The 21,770-nt window shown below is 39.0% G+C and overlaps 1 protein-coding gene across 3 annotated transcripts in view; it reads left to right on the top strand.

The window, feature by feature from the left end:
• The window catches only part of MPP7 (MAGUK p55 scaffold protein 7), a 283,281-nt gene that overhangs the window by 172,969 nt on the left and 88,542 nt on the right, over positions 1-21,770 (top strand). For all 3 annotated transcript variants that reach the window (XM_057304655.1, XM_057304654.1, XM_044378520.3), the window contains 3 exons: positions 2,726-2,803; positions 5,232-5,312; positions 14,877-15,008. In XM_057304655.1, the coding sequence (XP_057160638.1) occupies positions 2,726-2,803; positions 5,232-5,312; positions 14,877-15,008 (291 nt within the window). The remainder of the gene's footprint in view (positions 1-2,725; positions 2,804-5,231; positions 5,313-14,876; positions 15,009-21,770) is intronic.

The raw sequence follows: 21,770 nt of genomic DNA on the forward strand, positions 1-21,770 counted from the left end.
AAAAATTAAATACAATTAAAAGTTCGTTCTTTAAGTAAACTAGCCACAGTTCAGGTACTCGGGAGGCACACGCGGCTGGCGACTAACCATGTTGGACAAGCAGGTACAGAACATTTTCAACATCACGAAGGGTCCTGTTGGATAACCTAGGGGTGAAGTTTATACGTGTTACCTGTTTATTATATTAGAATTTACAAATCATTTTTGTTTTTAATTTTCTTTCTGGATATTATAAGTGCCAATAAAAGTCAATGATTTTGGAAACTGTGAACAGCTTAAAATTACTTAATTTTTACTTTCCTACCAACTTAATATTTAAAATTATGTCCTGCAGTAAAACATGTATCAACATAGGATTACCAGCATTTAGAAATTCTAGAACATTTAAAAATCCTTTTTTTTTTTTAAGATTTTACTTTTTACTTATTATTTGAGAGAGAGAGAGAGGGAGGAGGGAGAGGGAGAGGAAGAAGCTGACTCCCTGTTGAGCAGAGAGCCTGATGCAGGGCTCGATCCCAGGACCCTGAGATCATGACCTGAGCCCAAGGCAAATGCTTAACCGACTGAGCCACCCAGGCACCCCTCAAGATTCTTGAAATAATACAAAGTGCTAAGGTGGGCAGGCTAAAGGTACCATCTCAAATCACTTGGGTGAAGAGCTAAAGAAGATAGTGTGGAAAGAGGGGCTTATTATTCTAAAAGATACTCAGAAGAAGCAAATTAAGTGGAGAAATAATGTATTTATTTGGGGCATATAATTTTAAGTTGTAATTACAATACGGTCTCAATATAAATTAATCGAAAAATTAGGAAACGTCGGAAAGAAAAAATACAGGGAGGGGTGGAGGGGAGCCATCCCTAATCCTGTAGTCATTGGAAACAGCCAGTAATACTTGTCATGCTTCCCCCCAGCCTACTCTGTGTCCTCTTTATCCAGCAATGAATGGGGTCAGTGAGGCAGGCCGGGGAGATGTTAGTCTGAGAGGAAGGCATAGGGAGAGAGGAAGAGTTCGGACCCTGAGCCGGGTGGCTGGAGTTTCAAGTCCCAGCTCGGCTGCTTCTGTCTGTGGGACCATAGCAAGTTATTTATGTAACTCCTGTGTATCTTCTTATCTGTAAAATGGGATGATGGTGCCGTCTGCCCCTTGATATTCTTGTAAAGGTTCAGGGATTAAAATATTAAACTCCACTGAAGACTGTATTACTGATAGTGCCGATCACTATTTTTTTTTTTCTGGTCACTATTATGTAGGGAATACAGACCCATGGTAAGTACCTACTACGTATGAGCCTCTCTATTTACTGTTGCAGGGAAGCAGACGTTGCAGTAAGAAAGCTGGATGAGTTGTATGAGAGGCTAAGCTCAGTATTCTAGATTGTATTTGTTGAGGTGACCTAATTTTTGATAATGACTCAAGCAAAATTAATTTAGCTCTTAGGTTGGATGGTTTTGTTCTGAATTACACTTTTAATCGTTTCGGACATCAAATCTTGCTCCGTTTATAGCTTGTATTCTTAAAAATTTGTTTATTACCCTACTGTGATTAATGTTTGAAGATTCCAAGATTTGCAGTAAGAATGTGGCCCTGATAATTCTGGTAATATCATAGTGTCAAAATTCTTTCCCTGATACTTTGCACGGTGGGCCAGGTTGCCAGAAGGGTAATAGAATCCTCTCTTAGCAATAGCATCTGGCTAATCAAAATAAAATCTATCTTCCAGACTTTTTACAAGAGAGTTTGGTCAGCTTTGAGTCTAATTAAAGAGTCGATTACTTCATACCTATGAGTGTATTTCTTGATACCTATTAAAAATGGGAAATTCTGAAGTGCAACTGTTTTTTATATATAGTAGGGGGTAACTTCTTCAACTGTAAATAAGTTCAAGTCAGTTTTCAAGTATAACATTTTAAGGGCACCTATGTCAGAGCTGAAATGAATACAATGTAAGAGCCAACAGTTTTGCATTTGTCAAAGCATCTTGCGTTTCTTAATGATAATAGATTTTTTAAGGAGCTCAGTTTGTCTTACAATGCACTAAAATATATTCTTGCCTTTGTGTTTCTTGGGGGAATGATGGGAAAGGAAGGACCAAATTATTATTTGATAATAAAATTTTACTTGTTTTACGGTACAGAAGATTATTTCAGCAAAACAGGTCTGAGAAATGTCTCTAGCTATGAGCAATCCCTTCGTTTCTTAGTAGTTTGAATTTGGGGGAAAAGGTTGACAATTTAGGAAAAAAACCCCCAAAAAACCTAAAAGGAACAGCGTGCTGGGAAAGGCGTTCCTGGAGCATGCGAGCTCCCTCGTTCTTGGTGGTGTCAGTTACCACCTGTCAGGACGGGGCTGCCGGCTTATCACTTTGCTTTAATCATAATTTCTGTGTTCAGCAGGAATATAAACTACAACTGATAACTTAAATATTGAAGCAATATGTTTTAGAAATGACACATGATTTTATAAAACTCACATAATTATTCGGGGGGGGGAGAAGCAAAGGGTTAGCTCTGACGTGGGCTCTATTTGATAACGATCCCCCCCGTTGACATCACATTACAAACGCTGGACCATAAATGAATTCCGCACACACATTTGTCATCTGTAGGTTTAGAGAAACAGAGACTCTTGTTTGAGGGTCTAGTTTCTATTTGCAGTGATAAAAATCTTCAAGTATCTCACTGTTTGCTAGCAGGTGAACTGACGTTCACTCGCGTTTCTTCCAGATTCACGAAAAGCTCCACTACTATGAGCAGCAGAACCCCGTGCCCGTCCTCCACGGCGCAGCAGTCTTGGCCGATGACGTAAGTGTGCCTTTCGGAGCTCCCTGGGACCCGGCTCCCCCCGGCCTGGCCGGGGCAGAGCTCGTCCTGGCGCAGACAGATGCGTGCGATCCTAGGAGTGAAAACAGGAGAAGCTGCAAAAGTTTCCAAAAGTCCTGTCGTCACGGAGCTTATGCGGATACTATGCTGATTTTCATTCACTTTGCTGCTCTAAAAATTTTGCCTGGAGAGAACCCTCTCATTCTACCTTGGTAACTACGTTCCAGCAATTTTCGTTCTCCGGGGAGAGAGAGAAGCTGTCAGCTAGTAGTGTTCTGAGAAAGTCACAGGCAGGAGAAAGGTTTTGGAGAAATAAAGACAAATGAGATAGGGTCTATTGCTGACAGTGCTACGAAATGACAGATACTAGGATAGGAACGAGGCCTTGTGAAATGCATAAGAAGACAGGAGTGTATTTAAAATGGATTATAAAGCATAGTAATGATTTATGGATATTAGACCTTTCCAAATTACCTTCATAACCAAAAAATAAATTTTAGCAGCAGTTGGCATTGATGGAGTAGTTAATTTCCTGTAGCTATAATTTTATTTTCAATCCGGGGGAGGGAACGACCTTGCTGTTTCTTACTGTTCACTTTCAAACTCGGATGAATTGAAAACACACCTGGGTAAACTATAAAGGACACTAAACCAGACGAGAAATAGGTCTCGTGCGAAGGCGGGTTTTAGCGATAGCCTGTAGCTTATCTGTTTGAATTTTTTGCTCGGTTATGATAAAACAAGCCATAGTTCAGTTTAGTAGAATATCGGGGCCATAGAATTAAAAACAAAACAAAACTGACCATATTCAGAAGTTGATTTTCTTATATATGTTTTCTGTTTTAATTTACATAATAAAGCACGTGTAATACATCTCTAAGTGGTTTGCTATTTGTTTAGTCCCCAGTCTCCCTTCCAGTTCTATCCACAGAGATTACAAATTATAGGGATGTTTCGGTTTATGCGTTTTATGAGGAAGCTTACTCCTCTGCCTTAGAGAACCAACATTTTTGAAGTAAAGGCGAGTAAAGGTATAGAGAGAATTCTAGTAAGCTGTGGTTGGCACTTGAGAAAATCACTGTAAAAACTTTTACTGTTGAGGGTTTGGGGAAATACTTGTTACTCTCCAATGTGATTGAGACCCAATCGTATTATGACAATCTTGCTTTTTTAAAAAATTAGAGACTGTTATATAAGTAGGGTAAAATGTAGCATTTTCTAATTCATCAGAGCGATATATTTAAATTTTGAAAAATATTGTGCCAAAGTAACTGAAGAATGCAAAGAGCCTTTTGTGACTTTTTGTGAGTTAGCAATTATTTACAATGATTATTTTACCTTGAAAAACAAAAATGTTGCCTTGAAAAAGTAAAATCACTTTTTGAAATGTAACCAACGAATATATCAGTTTTATCAGGTTTTCTTTTTGTGTATAATTTATATGATGTCCTTCTTTTAGAGCAAAGTCCTTTTCCAGAGATAAGAACAATTATTTTTAGCTTGGTAGAAACAATAGGAGCAAAGAGAAATTTCATGCAGTGTGCAAGAAGGGTTTTTAAATGAAAATATATGTACGTATTTTGAATTCTGTACCGCATATTTCACAATTGTAATTTCTTTTTCTATTTGGTCTTGCTTTTCTTCTTAGGAAATTATGTGATCCTTACGATAGCCTGAAATGGAATAGAGTGTTGATAGGAAGATCTCTTTCGAAGAACACCAGGCGTGTTCAGAGTTCCAGCTCTTACTTTAGCAAATGGGAACCAGGGAATTCTTGATCATTGTATTAGAATATAGTCAGCATTTCTGTTCCCAGAGCATTTGTCAACCTATTGCAAGTCGTTCTATGATTAACCTGGCTTATATTTAATGGATTTTTTAGTCTGTGTAGGTAAACATAATAAAAGTTTCAGACCATTTGCTCTATTAGAGACATTCTAGTTCTTTTTACTCCAGCTCTAAACAGCAAGCTACTGTGGGTTTTTGGAAACCCTGTGGATTTCACCACCTCATTCAGAAACTTTTTTTTTTCATTTTTACTTTTTCTTTCTCTCTGTCTTTTTTAAAAATAGTGTCAAAGCCTGATCCAATCCTTTTTACAAGTGGTCCTTTGTTTGGATGCAAAAGACCGTTCCTTAAGATGAAGTGCTGGGATTTGCCCTCATTGCAATAAATCAGAGAAGGTGATGTGGCTGATAGGATTTTTTGAGTTATACTCAGCCAAGATCCTAGGCTGGGATCTGGGCTACCAAGGGCCTGAAAAGAGGAGCAGTGATTGATAGTCTGTTTTCTTTCATGCCGACTTCTCCTTAATCACTGGAAGTGGCTGGATAGATTCTCAGTTGTCACACATGGAACTACACAGTGCTCTTACTAAATGTTCTCTGTGTCGATGTGATCTCCCTTGCAGCTGGCCGAAGAGCTTCAGAACAAGCCATTAAACAGTGAGATCAGAGAGCTGTTGAAACTACTGTCAAAACCCAATGTGAAGGTGAGGACGTGTAATAAATATCTTCCAGAAGGGCCACTTTCTGAGACTTCAGATGAATTTTATTTCGAGCATCAGTTTTTAAGTGAATGTATTTTCAAATAGTGTGCAGTATTGTAATAACCTAAATTCCATTAAGGAAAAAAAGTTGAGCTTTTGATAATAATATGACCAACTACAAAATAATTGGGAAGCTCAGGATTGAAGTTGGTGAATGTAATGTCACTTCAAAAGGTCAATTTCTTTTTAGATGAAGGCAAGAGCACAGAATGCAGAACCTATTAGTGATTTTGTTGAGGTTCATTTTACTTGGTTAGTGATGGTATTCGAATGTATTTGACAACTATACCTATTTTTCTGGAGGATCGTTTCAGCTTTCCTCTTTCCCCTCCCTCTTTGTCTTCCCCATTTCCTCTCCCTCTACTGATTCAAGTATTAATCTATGAATCAGAATTGCATGTGGATTATGTAATTAAAACAATCAGTTATCTTTTTAAAGATTTATTTATTTGAGAGAGCGCAAGTGGGGGGAGGGGCAGTGGGAGAGGGAGAATCTCAGGCTCCCTGCTGAGTGTGGAGCCCACCATGGGGTGGCTTGATCTCACAACCCTGAGATCACGACCTGAACTGAAACCAAGAGTTGGGTGCTCAACTGACTGAGCCACCCAGGTGCCCCCCAAATGTTCAGTTATCTTATGACGACTTCTGTTAAGCATATGTAAGCTGTCGGATGAATATTTCCACCTAGATGGAAAAACTGATTTCTATCTTCCTTGAAAAACCTCCTTTGGAACCTCCTTTGCTATAATCTGTCTTAAACTGATGATCAGAAAAGATAGTATTAAATAAAAGATGAAGTGAAAACAAGCCCAAGCTATAATTCCTAATCCTCAGAAGCAAAATAAGTGCTGTCAAGAATAAGTGAACTATAATTAGTAATTTGGAGTAATTGACTTTACTGGTACAGAGATTGGTTGAATTTTGGTTCTAAAAGAATAAGGATCAGATTAGAGCAGAATAATGGCTTGAAATTAAAGACAAAGTATGTAGGACGTTTAAGAGCTCAGAGTAAGAGATTTATGGATAGAGAAAGTTCTGAAATGTCTTCAGTTGGTCTCAGAGTACCCGTGAGAAGTTAATATGAACCCAAGAATGGTGAGGTTAGCTGTGAGCCACGTGTTAAAACTCCTTCTTGAGAGTGCCATCTTGGTTTGAGGATTAGAAATTGAGGAAGAATGTTTCCGACCAAAAAAAAAGATAAAATATGAGTTTGGTATTCTTTTCAAGAGTGTTTGGAATGGAATAACTAATAAAGAAGTGATTATACGGGATGGAAACTGGTATTTGGCTGGAGAGGGAGGTATGATTTCGGATGGTATTTAGCACCATTGGTCATGACCTTATAATTATATCCTGAAACTTTGTCATGGTGACAATATTTTAGATGAATACTTTATAAATTTTTTATGTTTATATAGCCATGTGATAAGAGAATGGGTGAGAAATCACCGTGAAAGATGTATTTTCAGGAAGCGATGTGTGGGAAGTGAGTAAGATTGCAGACGCGTGATGTCGCAGTTGGCCATGGCAGCTTCCAGTTAGCCAGTCTTGGGGGGAAAACAATCTTTCTTCCCTTTATGACCAAACATTTAGCTTTGCTTTCCTTGAAATCAGTTATATTAACTACCATCAATTTGAATTTTCACTTTTTTTAGGTAGTTAAGTCATTTAGTAAACTAAAATATTTTCTTTTCTTTTCTTTTTTTTTTTTTTAAAGCAGAAGCAAGATACAGTAGAATATGACAGGTATACATGAATTATAAGTTGAACCGACAGTTTAAATATGAAAAGTGTAACTCGGTGTTAACTTAAATACTGGTTTTTAATTTTTAGTGGACAAGGGAAGTAATTATTTACTTGTTAAAGATGGCTGTTCCATTTAAAATATTTAGTTCACAATAGTAAAAAGAAACCTGAAGTGTACCTCCAAAGTAATAATGATTTTTGTAAACACACACATATATATATGTAGCCAAATATATCGCCACTATGAGAAGGATAATACGTGTATCCCACAGATCTGCCAGTTCCTTTTTGAAAAGTTTTAAAACTTTCTCTGGTTATTCGTGTCACTAGAGTCAGATCTTCATTCATTCTCAAATGTCCGATGTCTACTGTGTGCCAGGCCCTGAAGATACAACTTGCAGAAGATACACGAAGATTAATGAAGCTGTCAGAAATATTGGGTACAAGAACACAGAAATACTGTGGAGACAGTGCCTGGGTGGCTCAGTTGGTTAAATGTCCGACTGTTGGTTTCAGCTCAGGTCATGGTCTTGGGGTTGTGGACATGGAGCCTGCTGGGGATTCTCTCTCTCTCCTGCCCCTCCCCCAGTTCACGCCTCTCTCTAAAATAATAGATAAAATCTTTAAAAAATGCTGTGGAAATCAGAGGATGGGTGCTAAATCTAAATTTGGGAAGGGAGGAAGGAGTTGGGGGGAGGGTTGAAGAAAGCTTTCCAGAGGAAGTGGCATATAAGTTGAGTCCTGAAGATTGAGTTTGAGGTCACCAAAAGGAGGAAGAGGAGAGATGAGTTGGGGTGGAATATGAAAATGGATTTTTTTTTAAGATTTATTTTAAAGAGTTAGAGGTAGGGGAGGGGAGGGAGAGAATCTCAAGCATCCTCCCACTGAGCAGTGAGCCCAACTAGGGGCTTGATATCATGACGCTGAGATCATGACCTGAGCCAAAATCAAGAGTCAGATGCTTAACTGACTGAGCCACCCAGACGCCTCTGAAAATAGATGTTTTAAATAAGGTGAATAGTATGTGAAGTCCCGTAAAGAAAATAACTTGTCAAGTTTGAAGATGAAAATAAGTTCAGTGTGGTTGAACAGTAGCTTGTGGAAGAGGAAGGGGCAGGTGTTCAGAGCTAGACAGGGGATCCTTTGAGTAGGGGGCCACATACGTCCTGGTTTGCCCAGGAACAGTCTGGTTTGTGCCTGCAGTCCCAGCATGATTATTAATAGCCTCCTTTCCATTTCAGTTGTTTCCTTCTTTAGATGATAAATTATAGGGCCACCCTTATTGTGAGCATGTTAAAAAGTTAGGATTTCATCCTAAGAGCAGTGGAAAGTCATCGAAAGGATTTAAGTAGGCAAGTGACACAGTTGCTGTAGGATGCAGCTTCTTGGAGTGGAGGGGTGGTGGTGGGGCGGGAGGAGTGGGCTGCTGAATGGAGGAAGCCGGCTGGAAGCCCGCGGAAAGTGATTCAGGTGAAACATGATTATGGCCTTAGTGAGGGATGTGAGGGATGGATAGAAGTGGGGGATGGGTGGAACTGGGCATAGCTTCAATGCATGGTATTGGCACAAGTGGTTAATTATTGGGAAAACATAATATAACCAAATATAATGCATATTATGTGTAATATACAATGAATTCCAAATACATTAAAGATTTAAGTGTAAAAAATTGAACCGCAATCATGGGATAGAGAAGAAACATTCCCAACCTCAGGAACAGATGGACGGACAGACACACACACACACACACACACGCACGCACGAAAAGTAAAAAAAAAAAATCCGTGTGTGTGGTTAGAGGGAATAATTTATTTATATAAACGATCTACATTTGTCTTTAATAAGGTGATAATGTATTACTTTGCCTTTAATTTTACATTTTACAAAGGGACTTGATAAAGTCTTAAAAGTAAACAGGAAATTTTTTTCATAATGTGTGATTGTATTTTTAATTCAAACTATGGAGAAAGTAGAAGTCCTGTGTTCATTGCCCTGTTTGTGAAGATGAACATCACTCCATGTGTTTAAGGACTTTCTACTTTGTGAAGTGTGTGTCCATATACCTTTCAGGGATAATTACTGTTCATTGGCTGCATTACTTTTCCTTTTTGCATACAGAAATATTACCTATGCATTTTTTTCGTTTAAGATTTATTTATTTAGGGGCACCTGGGTGGCTCAGTCAGTTAGGCATCTGCCTTCAGCTCGGGTCATGGTCCCAAGGTCCTCAGATCAAGCCCCACGTTGGGCTTCCTGTTTGGCAGGGAACCTGCCTCTGCCTCTCCCCACCCGCCCCCTGCTCCTGCTCTCTCTCTCTTTAAAAAAAAAAAAAAAAAAAAAAGATTTATTTTTTAAGGTGGGGAATCGGGGTAGGAGGGGGGATAGAATCTCAAGCAGACTCCCCAGTGAGCATAGAGCCCAACTTGGGGCTTGATCCCACAACCCTGAGATCATGACCTGAGCTGAAATGAAGACTCGAACACTTAACTGACTTAGCCACCCAGGTGCTCCTACTTTTTCCTTTATAAATAGAATGTACTACTTTTTGTTTTGTTTTGTGGACTTTTAACATTTTGATATTTTGTGGACTTCTCTTTAGAGCAATGTAATTGTCCACCTCTAAGAGATTAAGTTAGATAACTCTGCTTTTTTTGCTATTTAAATAGCACTATAATGCACATCTCTTGTGTATTTTAGAATTTTATTGGGTCAATAAATTGCTGAGTTAAAATACCTGTACATTTAAAATTTTGATAGTGATTGCCAGCTTGTCCTTTGCAGTAATCTGGACAGGTCCTCTCAGTGTGCAGTGCCAACAAGCGTGCATGAGAAAGTCCTTTCCCCCATGTCCTCGCAAGCCCTGTTTAATTAATTGTCTTTTTCAGTTTTGTTAATTGATCACCAGTGGAATATATGTCAACACTTTCCCTGTACAGCCTGCCACCCTTGAGTCTCCAACAGTTAGGAAATGCTTGTCATTTTGTAACAGTTGTCTTACCTGAGGGTTGTCAAAGAGTTAAAGATTCCATCCAGTTGTTAAATGTCTGAATTGAGGGGCGCCTGGGTGGCTCAGTTGGTTTAAGCATCCGACTCTTGGTTTTGGCTCAGGTTATGATTTCAGGGTTGTGAGATTGAGCCCTGCTTTGGGCTCTAGGCTCCAGGCAGAGTCTGCTTGAGATTCTTTCTCTCTCCCTCCACACTCACTTGCTCTCTCTCTCTGCCCCCCAAATTAATTAATTAATTAATTAATTTTTAAAAATCTGTGAATGGATCAGCAGTCGCCATATACAAACAATAAATAATACTCTTATTACTCAATGTTTATAAAATCCAGTCTCATTGTCCAAATTGTAAAGTCCAGGAAAAGTAATGAAGCATCAAAGAAACAACGGATGGTGAGAAAAAGGAAGTGGGGGTAGTGAGTAGCAGAAGGCCTGTAGATGTGATAGGGTGTGGGAGCTTCCTGCTGTCATAGAGTGGAGAAGAGCAATGGTGTTGGTGGCCTTTGGGAGAGCTGATGAAAGGTTATGGATCTCTGCAGAGACTTTGTTTCTAGAGGAAGCAAAGAGAGTCATTAATACTAAGAACCACTTCTAGGCGTCCCATGGCCACATTAAAGGCAAATCAGCCTCCACAAATCATCATTCAGAGGCTTGTTTTTGATAAAACAATGAAGTGATATCATCTCCAGAACATGGTATTGTAATTTAGGAAGTCAGGGAAAATCTGGTTGATTTTTTAAAAAGACAATAAAATAAGAAGATTTGTTGTAATTGTTCAGCTTTCCAAAACATGCACTTACCAGAAATTACTCATTGCCTGAGCATGTAGAATGGATGAGACTTCATTTAAGCATGCAAAAGGGAACAGCTTCCTTCTGGAGGAATAAATCAGTGTTACTCATTCTTATGAGTTAGACACTTAATTCTGTGGATCTGACAGATACTTAGAACATAGAATCGACTCCAGGGGGTCCAAAGCAGTGAAAGCCTGTGTGCCTGATGAGTTACAAGGCCTAGTGTTCAATTTCCTGCATAGTTTTCTGAGCAACAGGTAAACCCATCAGTTGTGACTGGGGTGGTTATGGCATATGGAAATACAATTTTCTTATTTAGGTGTGTTGCCTTTGAAAAGGACAATCTGTATATTGAAGAATAGAGTAGTCACAGTTAAAACAGGCAAATAGAATACAAAGTTACTTTTAGTTGCCCAGAATAAAAATGTTGTTAACCACAAAAATGTGCAAAACAAAACTATTAAGAATTAGGAACTCGGTATCTATCAATCTTAAAAATATATTTTGGAATCCAGACATGGCGGTGGATACAAAGCTAAGGAGGAAAAATACATAGCTGCTGTTGTTAATATTGCCCATCCACTATAATAATCATTTTATTTTAAAAGATGTTTACTAGCGATCTCTATTGGTCTTAACTATGTGCAAGGTAATTGTCATGGATACCCAGACAGCGGACATTTCTGATGTTCTTCATTCAACTCTTTCAGGATCCCTATTCCCATCCACTGTCATTCCTATCTTCCTGTCCAAGACTTCACGTGCCGTTTTTTGTAGTGCAAGTCTCCTGGTGATGAATTCCTTCAGATTTTGTAGGTCTTTAAAAAGTCGCCATTATCCTTTTGTTACTAAAAGACACTTTTGCTGGGTATAGAATTTTAGGTTGCCAGTTTTCTTTGAGTATTTAAAAAGTGTTGCTCTGTTATCTTGTAGCTCACATTGTTTCTGATGTGTGTTGTCGTTTTTATCTTTTTTTTGTTGGCTGATTTTAAGATTTTTTTCTTTCTCATTGGTTTTAAGCAATTTGGTGTTACTTGGTTTTATGTTTTTTTGTGCTTGGATATGTTGAACTTCTTGGACCTAGGGGCTCTTTCCCCGCATCAGATTTGGAATATTTTCTGCCATTATTTCTTCAAATACTTTTTAGCATCTCTCCTTTCTTTGGAGATGCCAAGTAGGTATATATAAGTTGTCCCATAGCTCAGTAATGTTCCATTCATAATTTTTCACCATATTTTCTCTATGTGTTGTTTCATTTTAAATAGTTTATAAATTGCTTTAATTATAAGCATTACTCTCATTCAGTGTACTTTTTAAAAAAGTTTCGTACATTGTATCTTTTATCTCTAGAAGTTTGATTTGAATCTTTCTTACATATGATAAGTTTCATTTTCAGTCTTTCCTCTGGCTTTTTAAACATTTGGAGTACAGTTACAGTAATTGTTTTAATGTCCTTGTCTGCAATCTCTCTGTAATTTCAGGATTTGGTTCTGTGTAATTCTGTCATCTGTGTAATTTTCAGGGTTCTATGGTGTTATGTTTTTCTTCATTATGAATAGTATGTTCTTCTGTCTTCATATGCCTAGTAATTTTTGTCAGTAATTGACCCTCAGTCATTAGGAGTTTCACTTTGTTTGATGCTTGATATTTTCATATTTTTATTGGTAATATTCTTGAGGTTTTTTTCCTGTTATTAAGTTACTTGGAAACATTTTGATCCTTCAGAGGCTTCCTTTTAAGCTTTGTTAGGTGAGATCTTCGCTGTGTTTAATCTTGGATTAAGTATTTCCTACTATTAAGACAATATTCCTCTGTTAATTGTCCGCAATGCCCTGTGAATGCCAGACTTTTCCCCTGTGACTGAAGGAAACGGGAGCTGTTCCTGCCCTGTGTGAGCTTTGGGGATAACCTTGGAACTATTGACATTTTGGAGCTGGAAGATTTGGGGGGGAGGGGGTTGGAGGGCAGGGAACTGCCCTGTATGCGGTCAGGTGTTCAGGAGCTTCCCTGGCCTCGATGCGCTAGACGGCAGTCGCATCCTCCACGCTTCGATGACTCGGCATGTCTCCAGACATTGCCAAGTGGTTATTGGGAGTAAAATTATCCTCAGCTAACAGCAAACATCGCCCTGATCCTTTCTGGTAGTTTTTTTGTACGTGTATGCCTTGGCTTAAGGACTCAAGGGGGACCTCCTGCAGACCTCCAGAGCCCTGTGCCTGTCCCACCATCTTGTCTTTCATACTGTCCCCTGAGAACTTTAGTTCCTTGACCTCCCAGCATTCCCCACTCTGCTGTTGCAACTTCGGGAGACCAGTGGGTTCTGCGTGGGTACCTTCTCCCCCTACACGGCCAGGAAACTCCGGGCTCACGAGGCTCACATTTATTTCCTCTCGGTGATCACCGTCCTTCATCATCTGATCTCCAGTGTCTTCCAAAACCATTATTACATCTTTTGGGTTTTTTTGTTTGTTTGTTTTTTAAAGTTTTCTGTTTTTTAGTTTTTTCCATTAGGGTCCCTGTTAACTTCATCTTGGCTCTCATCCTCATTTCTGAAAACTTAACTACGAATAGCCAGCTGTTGACTGGAAGCCTTACTAATAGCAAGTAGTTGATAACATGTATTTTATATGTTATATGTATTATATACTGTGCTCTTCCAATAAAGTAAATTAGATAAAAGAAAACACTAAGAAGATTATAAGGAAAAGGAAATACATTTATAAGACTGTATTGTATTTATCAAAAAAATACCTGGATGTAAATGGACCCATACTATTCAAACCCGTTTTGTTCAGGGGCCACCTGTACTTAACCCAAATTGTGTGTGTGTGTGTGTGTGTGTGTGTGTATGCATTAAAAGATAGGAAATATTTAGCAGCACTATTTGTAATAGCCAAGAATTGAAAACATGCTAAATGTTCCTCAGAGGCATAGTGGGTAAAGAACTGTGAGATACTCCTATCTTGGGCAAAAAGGACCACAGGTGAATGCAGCTGGACCACTGAGAGGCTATTACAATTCTCCAGGTAAAATTTGATGACATCGATGTCTCGGAACTTTCCTGTAAAAATGGTCTGTTGGTTCTACTCCGTTTTGCTCTTTTTGCACGACGGCAGTGATAGACAACACATGTATGAACGAAGACTGGTTTGCCAGCCCCTGGTCTAGAGCTGAGAGAAGACAACACATTTAGGATATGTTTTGCAAGTAGATTTAACAGGGTATGGAGTAGGTGTTGGGGGGTGGAGGGTGGAGGAGGGATTTGTTTCAAGGATGAGTTCTAGGCTTCTGGCTAGAGTAATTTACAGACTGTGGTGGTGGTGGTGATGCACAAACAAGGTAGTCAAAAGTCTAAAACCCACTCTCCTAAAATAGGTGCTTTTTTGGTTATTGGTCTATAATGACAATGTGACAGTGTTTTGTGGAGTTTTACCACCATGACAGTCATGACTGGAAAAACTTTTATTCTTTTATACACAAATTAGTTAGCTTATGATGCAAAAAAGTGAAAAGGTGAGAAAACAAGAAAAGAGTGCAAGTTAGTCAAATTGGTCAGTTTTTTGTGTGCTTTCTACTAACAGTAGGAAGGGAAAAATACAGTTCTCAGACTCCTACTGGCTCATCAACAGTGTACCTATAGCCTCATTTTCTAGCAAAAACAATAACCCCCCACCCATCTCCCCAGCTGCCACCCTTGTAAGGATGAACCAGAGACTATACGGGTGAGAGGACTTTTATGCTGATTCTTGTCCTACGTTAGTGGCACTGGGGATGCGGGTGGCCGCTAAACAGAGCTGCCTTCTTCCATCCTACATACTCCCATTTCTAAGATCCTCCTTTTCAAGTAGTTTGCCTAGTACCATTGTTACATCGAAATTATAACACCAATTTGATTTTCTTTATAGTCAGATGTGCCTGGGATTTTGTATTTGATTAATTTTTTTTCCAAATTTTCACTTTGACAGGCTTTGCTCTCTGTACATGATACTGTGGCTCAGAAGAATTACGATCCTGTGTTACCTCCGATGCCTGATGATATTGACGATGAAGAAGACTCAGTAAAAATCATTCGTCTGGTCAAAAACAGAGAACCACTGGTGAGTTTTGGTCTACATTTTGTGCTCAGATACAAGTAGATATCATGATAAAGCCAAATGTGATGAGGACATACCATTTTTTCCTCTCTTTGAAACATAACTTTTCTGTGTTGTCAAACTTTAAAATAGAATATTCATGTCTAAAAAACATTATTTAGAAAAATGAAAAAAAGGCAAATAAAATGACAGGCATTATCTTGGTTATAAATAGCCATAATTTGTAAGATGTGGTATTGACATTTATAAAAGAAAGCATAACGTGTGCCAGCCACAGCTGATTTAAGATTAAATGATGCAACTAGAAATAATTGATTATGACATTTCTAGAAAGCTGATTTATTTTAGAGTAATGAGGAGAAATTTATCAAATGTCTCTTATTTCAAAATGTAAATGTACCCATTAATTTTAGCACCAGAATTTATACAATGTCAGATTACATCAGGGGGTTTATGGTGGGCAGAATGATGCCCAGTGTGGTCATGTCCTAATCTTCAGAACCTGTGAAATACTACTTTAAATAGCAAAGGGACTTGTCATGATTTGGTAAGAATCTTGGGAAGATTATCCTGGGTTAGATGGTGGGCCTAGTGTCATCACAAGGGTTTTTACTGAAGTGGAAAAGGGGGGGCAAGGAGTCAGAGTTGCAAAAGGACACAAGATGATTAAAGCAAAGGTTGATGTTACCATGAACCAAGAAATGCCAGAAATTTCTGGAAGCTGGAAAATTCTCTACTAGATCCTCCAGAAGGAATGCAGCCCTGCTGACACCTTGATTTTAGCCCCAGAACACTCATTTCGACCCTCCGACTTCCAGACCTGTAAGATAATAAATTTGGGTTGTTTTAAGTCAGTACCTTCGTGTGGCACATTTGTCACAGCAATAGGGTATGAGTACAGAGTGTATCCATGTTTTGATGAAACTACGTTCAGCAGAAAAATAAATTTTATCGTCTAGCAGGTGATTTTAAATGTGTTGTGGCTCATTTTGTCTACTTAAGACATTTTTGTGTTCTTAAAGCAAGTAACAGTGGATAATGCAATACGTGAGCTACTTTACCTACGTTATATTTAGTCTTCATAGTACGCGTCTTCTTTTCCATTTTTGTAGGCTAGGAAACGGATATGCAAAAAAGCACAGCAACTTAGCTAAGTATCACAGCTAATGATGGTAAAAGTAAGGAGGTGAGACCTCCTTTCTACCTTCAAATACTAACTCTTTCTTTACACTGTATTGTGTCTTTATTTTTACCTTTTAGGTGGCTTTCATATTTTGCTTTATTTAAGGACAACTTTGGTACCTTGATAAACGCATTGGACACTCTTACCCAGAAAAATACCCAGATGAATTTGCATGTAATATAAGGGAGTGTTGGAGCCCCTGACGTTCATGCATGGATATCCTGGGACTCCTTGTATTCCTGGCTAAGATTGTTTAACATAGATTATAAGTTTATGCTTTTCATCTGTGGTTATAACTCTGCACTGGTAACCTAAATATCTCTTGGTATTTATTATGAAGGTGACATACTTATTAAGGCTAGGTGGTATGCAGTTGGGATCTCAGCGCCTGTCACCATAAAGTGACTAATTCTTGGTGGCTTCTGTGTATCCCTCAGTAAGAAATACGTGTTTTGTTTTGACAGATTCAGGCTCTTAGATGATCGAAAGGCTGACCATGTTGAGGAGTTCAGTAATTCCTTAGTAATCATTTCTGTGATCGGTTACAGTTTTCCCAGGGGCAGCAAGGTTTGGGCTGCGTTGGTTTGGTGAGCTAACATTTAAACTGCCATCGGCGACATGTAAGTCCCGAGAAGATCTTCCAAATGTTTGTCAGAGGAATTAGGCATGCACTGCATTGAGATGTTCCAAAGGTTTTAACTGGGCCAGCTGCAAATCAGTTTCAATTTAAAAAGCAATTGAATGAAATATACAGAATAACCTGAAGTTGTGTTATACTTTGTTCCTGAATATATCATGTGCTTTAGCTAGTAAGCATGTAACCACTGAAATAATTAGCCCTACTTTGACATTGTCATCCTTTGTTAGCTCTCTTTTCTTAAAGTTTATATCATATAGTATATTTAAAATGAGACTCTGAACTAGGATAATGGCGAGAGGTCTGTATGTTAGATTTTATCAGACCAGGTGGATCTTTAGATACAGAGTGCAAGAGAAGAGGGTAAGTAAAAAATACCCCCGGATGTTATTTAAGTGGCCAGAAGTGTGTATGTTCAGTTAGCAAGAGTAGAAGGAAATGCATGGGAATAAAAATTTCGAGTTTCCCTACAGTTGAACGGAGCCTTTGGGGCTTAGGTAAATTTAAAAATGGGTTGAATTGTTAAACTGTTTAAAAATAAATTATTTCTCTGGGAACCTAGGCGGCTAGGTTAGTTGAGTATCTGACTCTTGATTTTGGCTCAGGTCGTGATCTCAGGGTCCTGAGATGGAGCCCTGTGTCAGGCTCTGCACTGAGCAGAGAGCCTGCTTGGGATTCTCTTTCCCCCTCTCTTCCTCTGCCCCCCCAACTAAAAAAAAAAATAATGATAAATAAATATATATAAATATAAAAATCTAAAAAATACTTCTTTTAAGCATGAGAATATTTTCCAGATTTGTAACATTTGTATATTCTGGGGATATCTTAAACATTTCTGGAAATTGTTCAGTTTCTTATTCCTGTACCATGGTATAATTTGGCAATTTTGAATATACTTAATAGCATTTTTCTTTCTACTGCCTCTTAAATGTGGGGTGTTTAAAAATTTTAATTCCGTTTCATTTTTCTCCATTATTTTTATTCCACTTTTTGTCTGTTTTTTACATGAATTAAAAGATTTTTTCTCTCTGTTTCTCCATTATGTAAAAGTAAATTAATAGTAAAAGTTTTTTTCCCCAAACTTATGAAGTTAACTTCTTTAAACTCTAGGTTTATTTTTTTATATTAATATTCCATATATAAGGCAATTTCAAGCAATTCCAAGTACTTTTAAGTTATTTTACTTTAAAAAATTATTTTAGTTACTGATCCTTTGTCTTCCTAGTGAGCCCCAATTTGCTTGTTTTTTGTTCAAAGAGCTATATATTAAAAAGATAAAAATAAACTTCATATAGAAAACGCATCTACGTGGGATGAAGAAATCCCTCAGATTATTTGTTAGGATTCCTGAGAAAAGTATTAAGATTTCAGAAGTCATTGCAACCTTGGAATATGAGATCAAGGAAGGGGAATTACTTGTCTTGAACTTTTTTTCATCCAAATGTATAATTAGTGTATTATTTTTAATTTGACAGTTATTGTAAAATAGGATTATTGGATGAATAAACTTAAAGTCTAAAAAATGAACTAGTTAGAAAAGTAGAAAATAGTCGTTTTCAACAAGCTTGTCATTTTACATTTGTCAAATGTCATTTGTCATTTTGGGGAGGTTATTGGAAAAGCCACAACCACCAAAAGGGTAGGGAGTGGGGGGAGAAGCAGAAACTGAGAGAAGATTGAGTCTAAGGCATCCTTAGGAGAATGAATCCAGGCGGTTAAGAATCAAATAGTTAAGATGAGGGAAGCCAAGCCGAAATAAAATTCTAGAGATTGGATGGTCAGTAAGTTTTTAGCAAATGATTCAGGAGGAAAGGCCGTAAGATTTAGCAGCCAAGGGCTTTGTTTATCAGTGTTATTTAAGAATGTAATTTTGGGGGCCCCTGGGTGGCTCAGTTGGTTACGCATCCGATTCTTGATTTCAGCTCAGGTGATGGTCTCAGGGTCCTGGGATTGTGCCCTGCGTCAGGCTCTGTGCTCAGGAGGGAGTCTGCTTGAGGCTTCCGTCCTTCTCCCTCTGCCCCTCCCCCTCTCGCTCACTCCTGTCACGCACATTCTCTCTCCCAAATAAATAAATAAACTTAACGAAAAAAGTAACCGTGTTTGTTAGACTGAGTTATAATGCAGTGAAATAACTACCAAGCTTGCATTAGATGACCTAAGTGGGAGGCACTATGCTGTCGCTTACTTGCTGTGTGTCCTCACAGGAACAAGTCACTTAGCCTCCCAGCCTGAGGTGCCTTATTAGGTCATCGTGAGATACGCCTCTTCAAGAGTGTTGTGAATATCAACTAGCATAATGTATTTGACATGCTCTGTACGTTTTTATGCATGACGCCCACATTATGTAAACGTTACACAGAATGATGGTACGCTAGGAGTTCTAGATGATAGTTGTTGAAGGAGAGGACCATTTCCAGGGAAAAGGGTCAGTGAGCACAGATTATGTAGGTATTTGCCAGGGAAAGGTGAGAGGGAGATAATTTGAGGGGAGGGATGGATGAATGAATGGAGAAAAGGAGAGAAAAACACTGGCCAAGATGCAGAGAGCAGAGCTATCCTCCCTCCCTGTGAATATGGAATCATTTGTATCTGTTGTATCCAGAAATAATAATAATAAATACTAATTTTTAGGCGAGCTTAAGAAAATGACATTGTTGGTGAGTGAGTGGGTTATGATCCGGATTTTCAGTTTCTGGCCTGGGTTGTCCTTGCTGCTTTTAGAATCATGGTGCTCGAACTTTGGTGTTCTAAGAATTACCTGAGGTGCTTACTTAAAATGCAGACCTCACAGCCTCTGTCCCCCAGAGAGTCTGCATCAGTAGCTTTCAAGTGGGGCCTGGGAATCTACATTTTTTTAAAATGTCTCTGATATTCTTGATGCAAATGTTTGGTAGATGATACTTGAAACCACTTTGATTTCAAGGGTTCAGCCTGAAATCACCTGTTACACCAGCTGAAGGAGGAGGTCTTAGAATATGGGCAGTATTGTAGGAGATGCAGTTTTCACGTAGGACATCATATAGCCCGGTCTCAGCAGTCGTCTTTTGTAAACCATTTTACAGCAGTAACAAGACAAATTTAAGCAGAATTTTAACTTCTCAGTCTAACCTGCAGTTCTCTCTACTCTATGTTGTGTCAAAATCACATAGAATAATGGGGTGCCTGGGTGGCTCAGTTGGTTTAGTGTCCAGCTCTTGATTTCGGCTCAGGTCATGATCGCAGGGTCATGAGACTGAGCCCTGCACTGGGCTGCATGCTGAGCGTGGAGCCTGCTGGAGAGTCTCTCTCTCCCTCTGCCCCTCCCCTGCTCGTGTGCATGTTCTCTCTCTCTCTCTCTCAAAAATCACATAGAATGAACTCAAAATAACGATATAAGAAAATGTGTAAGTACTAAAACATCAGATACAGTGTTAATTCTTTTGCCTTTGCCATCTGTGCCATAGGACTGTAGCTTTTATGTAATAATGACATGTAATGTGCTCTATTTTAGTGAGTTTTTATCTTATTTTCATGCAGGTATGTTCCTCTAGGAATACCTCAAAGAATTGGGATAATAGGGGTTTGGAAAGCAGTATGGAAGTAGAAATCTTTAAGAACAAAGGGATCAAAACGAGGATTGAGTCAAGTGCTGGTATTATGTAGAAAGTGAGAGATTATTTCTCGGGTCCGTAGTTCACCTTCCAGGGACAGGTAGAAGCAAGCACTTCTGTTTCAAGATTCCCGTCTGTAACAGAGAACCCTTCAGCGTCGGAGTGCTCTTCTTTACACATTCTAGAAATGATTTCATCCAGCCCCTGGCTTTAAAAATCATCTGTGTGTCAGTGACTCCCGGGTCTATTTTTCTTCCAGATCTTTTTTCTGAGTTTTAAATTTGTATGTCCGTCCGTGTACTTGATAGCTCCATTGGAATGTCTAACGGACATCTCTGTCTTGACATGTCCAAAAGTAAACTGATCTTGTCCCCAAATCCATTCCCCTTCTAGGATTCCTCCTCTTAGTTGATTACAATCCCATCTTCCTAATTGCTCAGCCAAAAACCAGAGTCAATCTTTGATACCTTTCTTCTTTCATGTCCCATTTCCAGTCCATTGGGACTTCTTTTGGCTCTACCCATAATATATCCGGACTATTCATCACTCTCCTCCTGCCAGTCAGATCCAAGCCTCCTTCATCTCTCCCCTGGAGTATTTCAACCACGTCCAGTTTGTTTCCTTGCTTTAGCTCTTACATTCCTTCACCCTTAACAGTAGGTAGAGTGAGTCTGTTAGATTACAGCACTTCTGCTGTTCAGCTTCTCCCTGTTTCTTTCAAAATAAAATCCAGAGCCCTGGGGACGCCTGGGTGGCGCAGTCATTGGGCGTCTGCCTTCGGCTCAGGGCATGATCCCGGCGTTCAGGGATCGAGTCCCACATCAGGCTCCTCCGCTGGGAGCCTGCTTCTTCCTCTCTCACTCCCCCTGCTTGTGTTCCCTCTCTCGCTGGCTATCTCTGTCAAATAAATAAATAAATAAATAAATAAATAAATAATCTAAAAAAATAAATAAAATCCAGAGCCCTCACAAGGATCTACGTGATCTGTTAACCATCTGTGCTCAGCTCCTACTGCTTCTCCCTGTTTACTTTACTCCAGCCACACTGCCTTTTTGCTTTTCCTTGATCATTCTATTCATAGTCCCATCTCAGCACCTTTGTGCTGTTTTCATCTATTCTTTCCCTTTGGCTAACTCCTTCATCTCCTTTTTTTTTTCTTTAAAGAGAGGGAGAGGGGAGTGGTAGAGAGAGAGGGAGAGAGAATCTTAAGCTCCACGATCAGCACAAAGCCTCTTGCAGGGCTCCGTCTCACAACGCTGAGATCACGACCTGAGTGGTGGACCCGGACACCTTCTCCTTCATCTCCTTTTTCTCTTTCTTTACTCAATGCCATCTTCTCATTGAGGTGTGTCTTT

The sequence above is a fragment of the Ursus arctos genome, unplaced genomic scaffold (assembly GCF_023065955.2).
Source record: "Ursus arctos isolate Adak ecotype North America unplaced genomic scaffold, UrsArc2.0 scaffold_30, whole genome shotgun sequence".
Classification (NCBI taxonomy): domain Eukaryota; kingdom Metazoa; phylum Chordata; class Mammalia; order Carnivora; family Ursidae; genus Ursus; species Ursus arctos.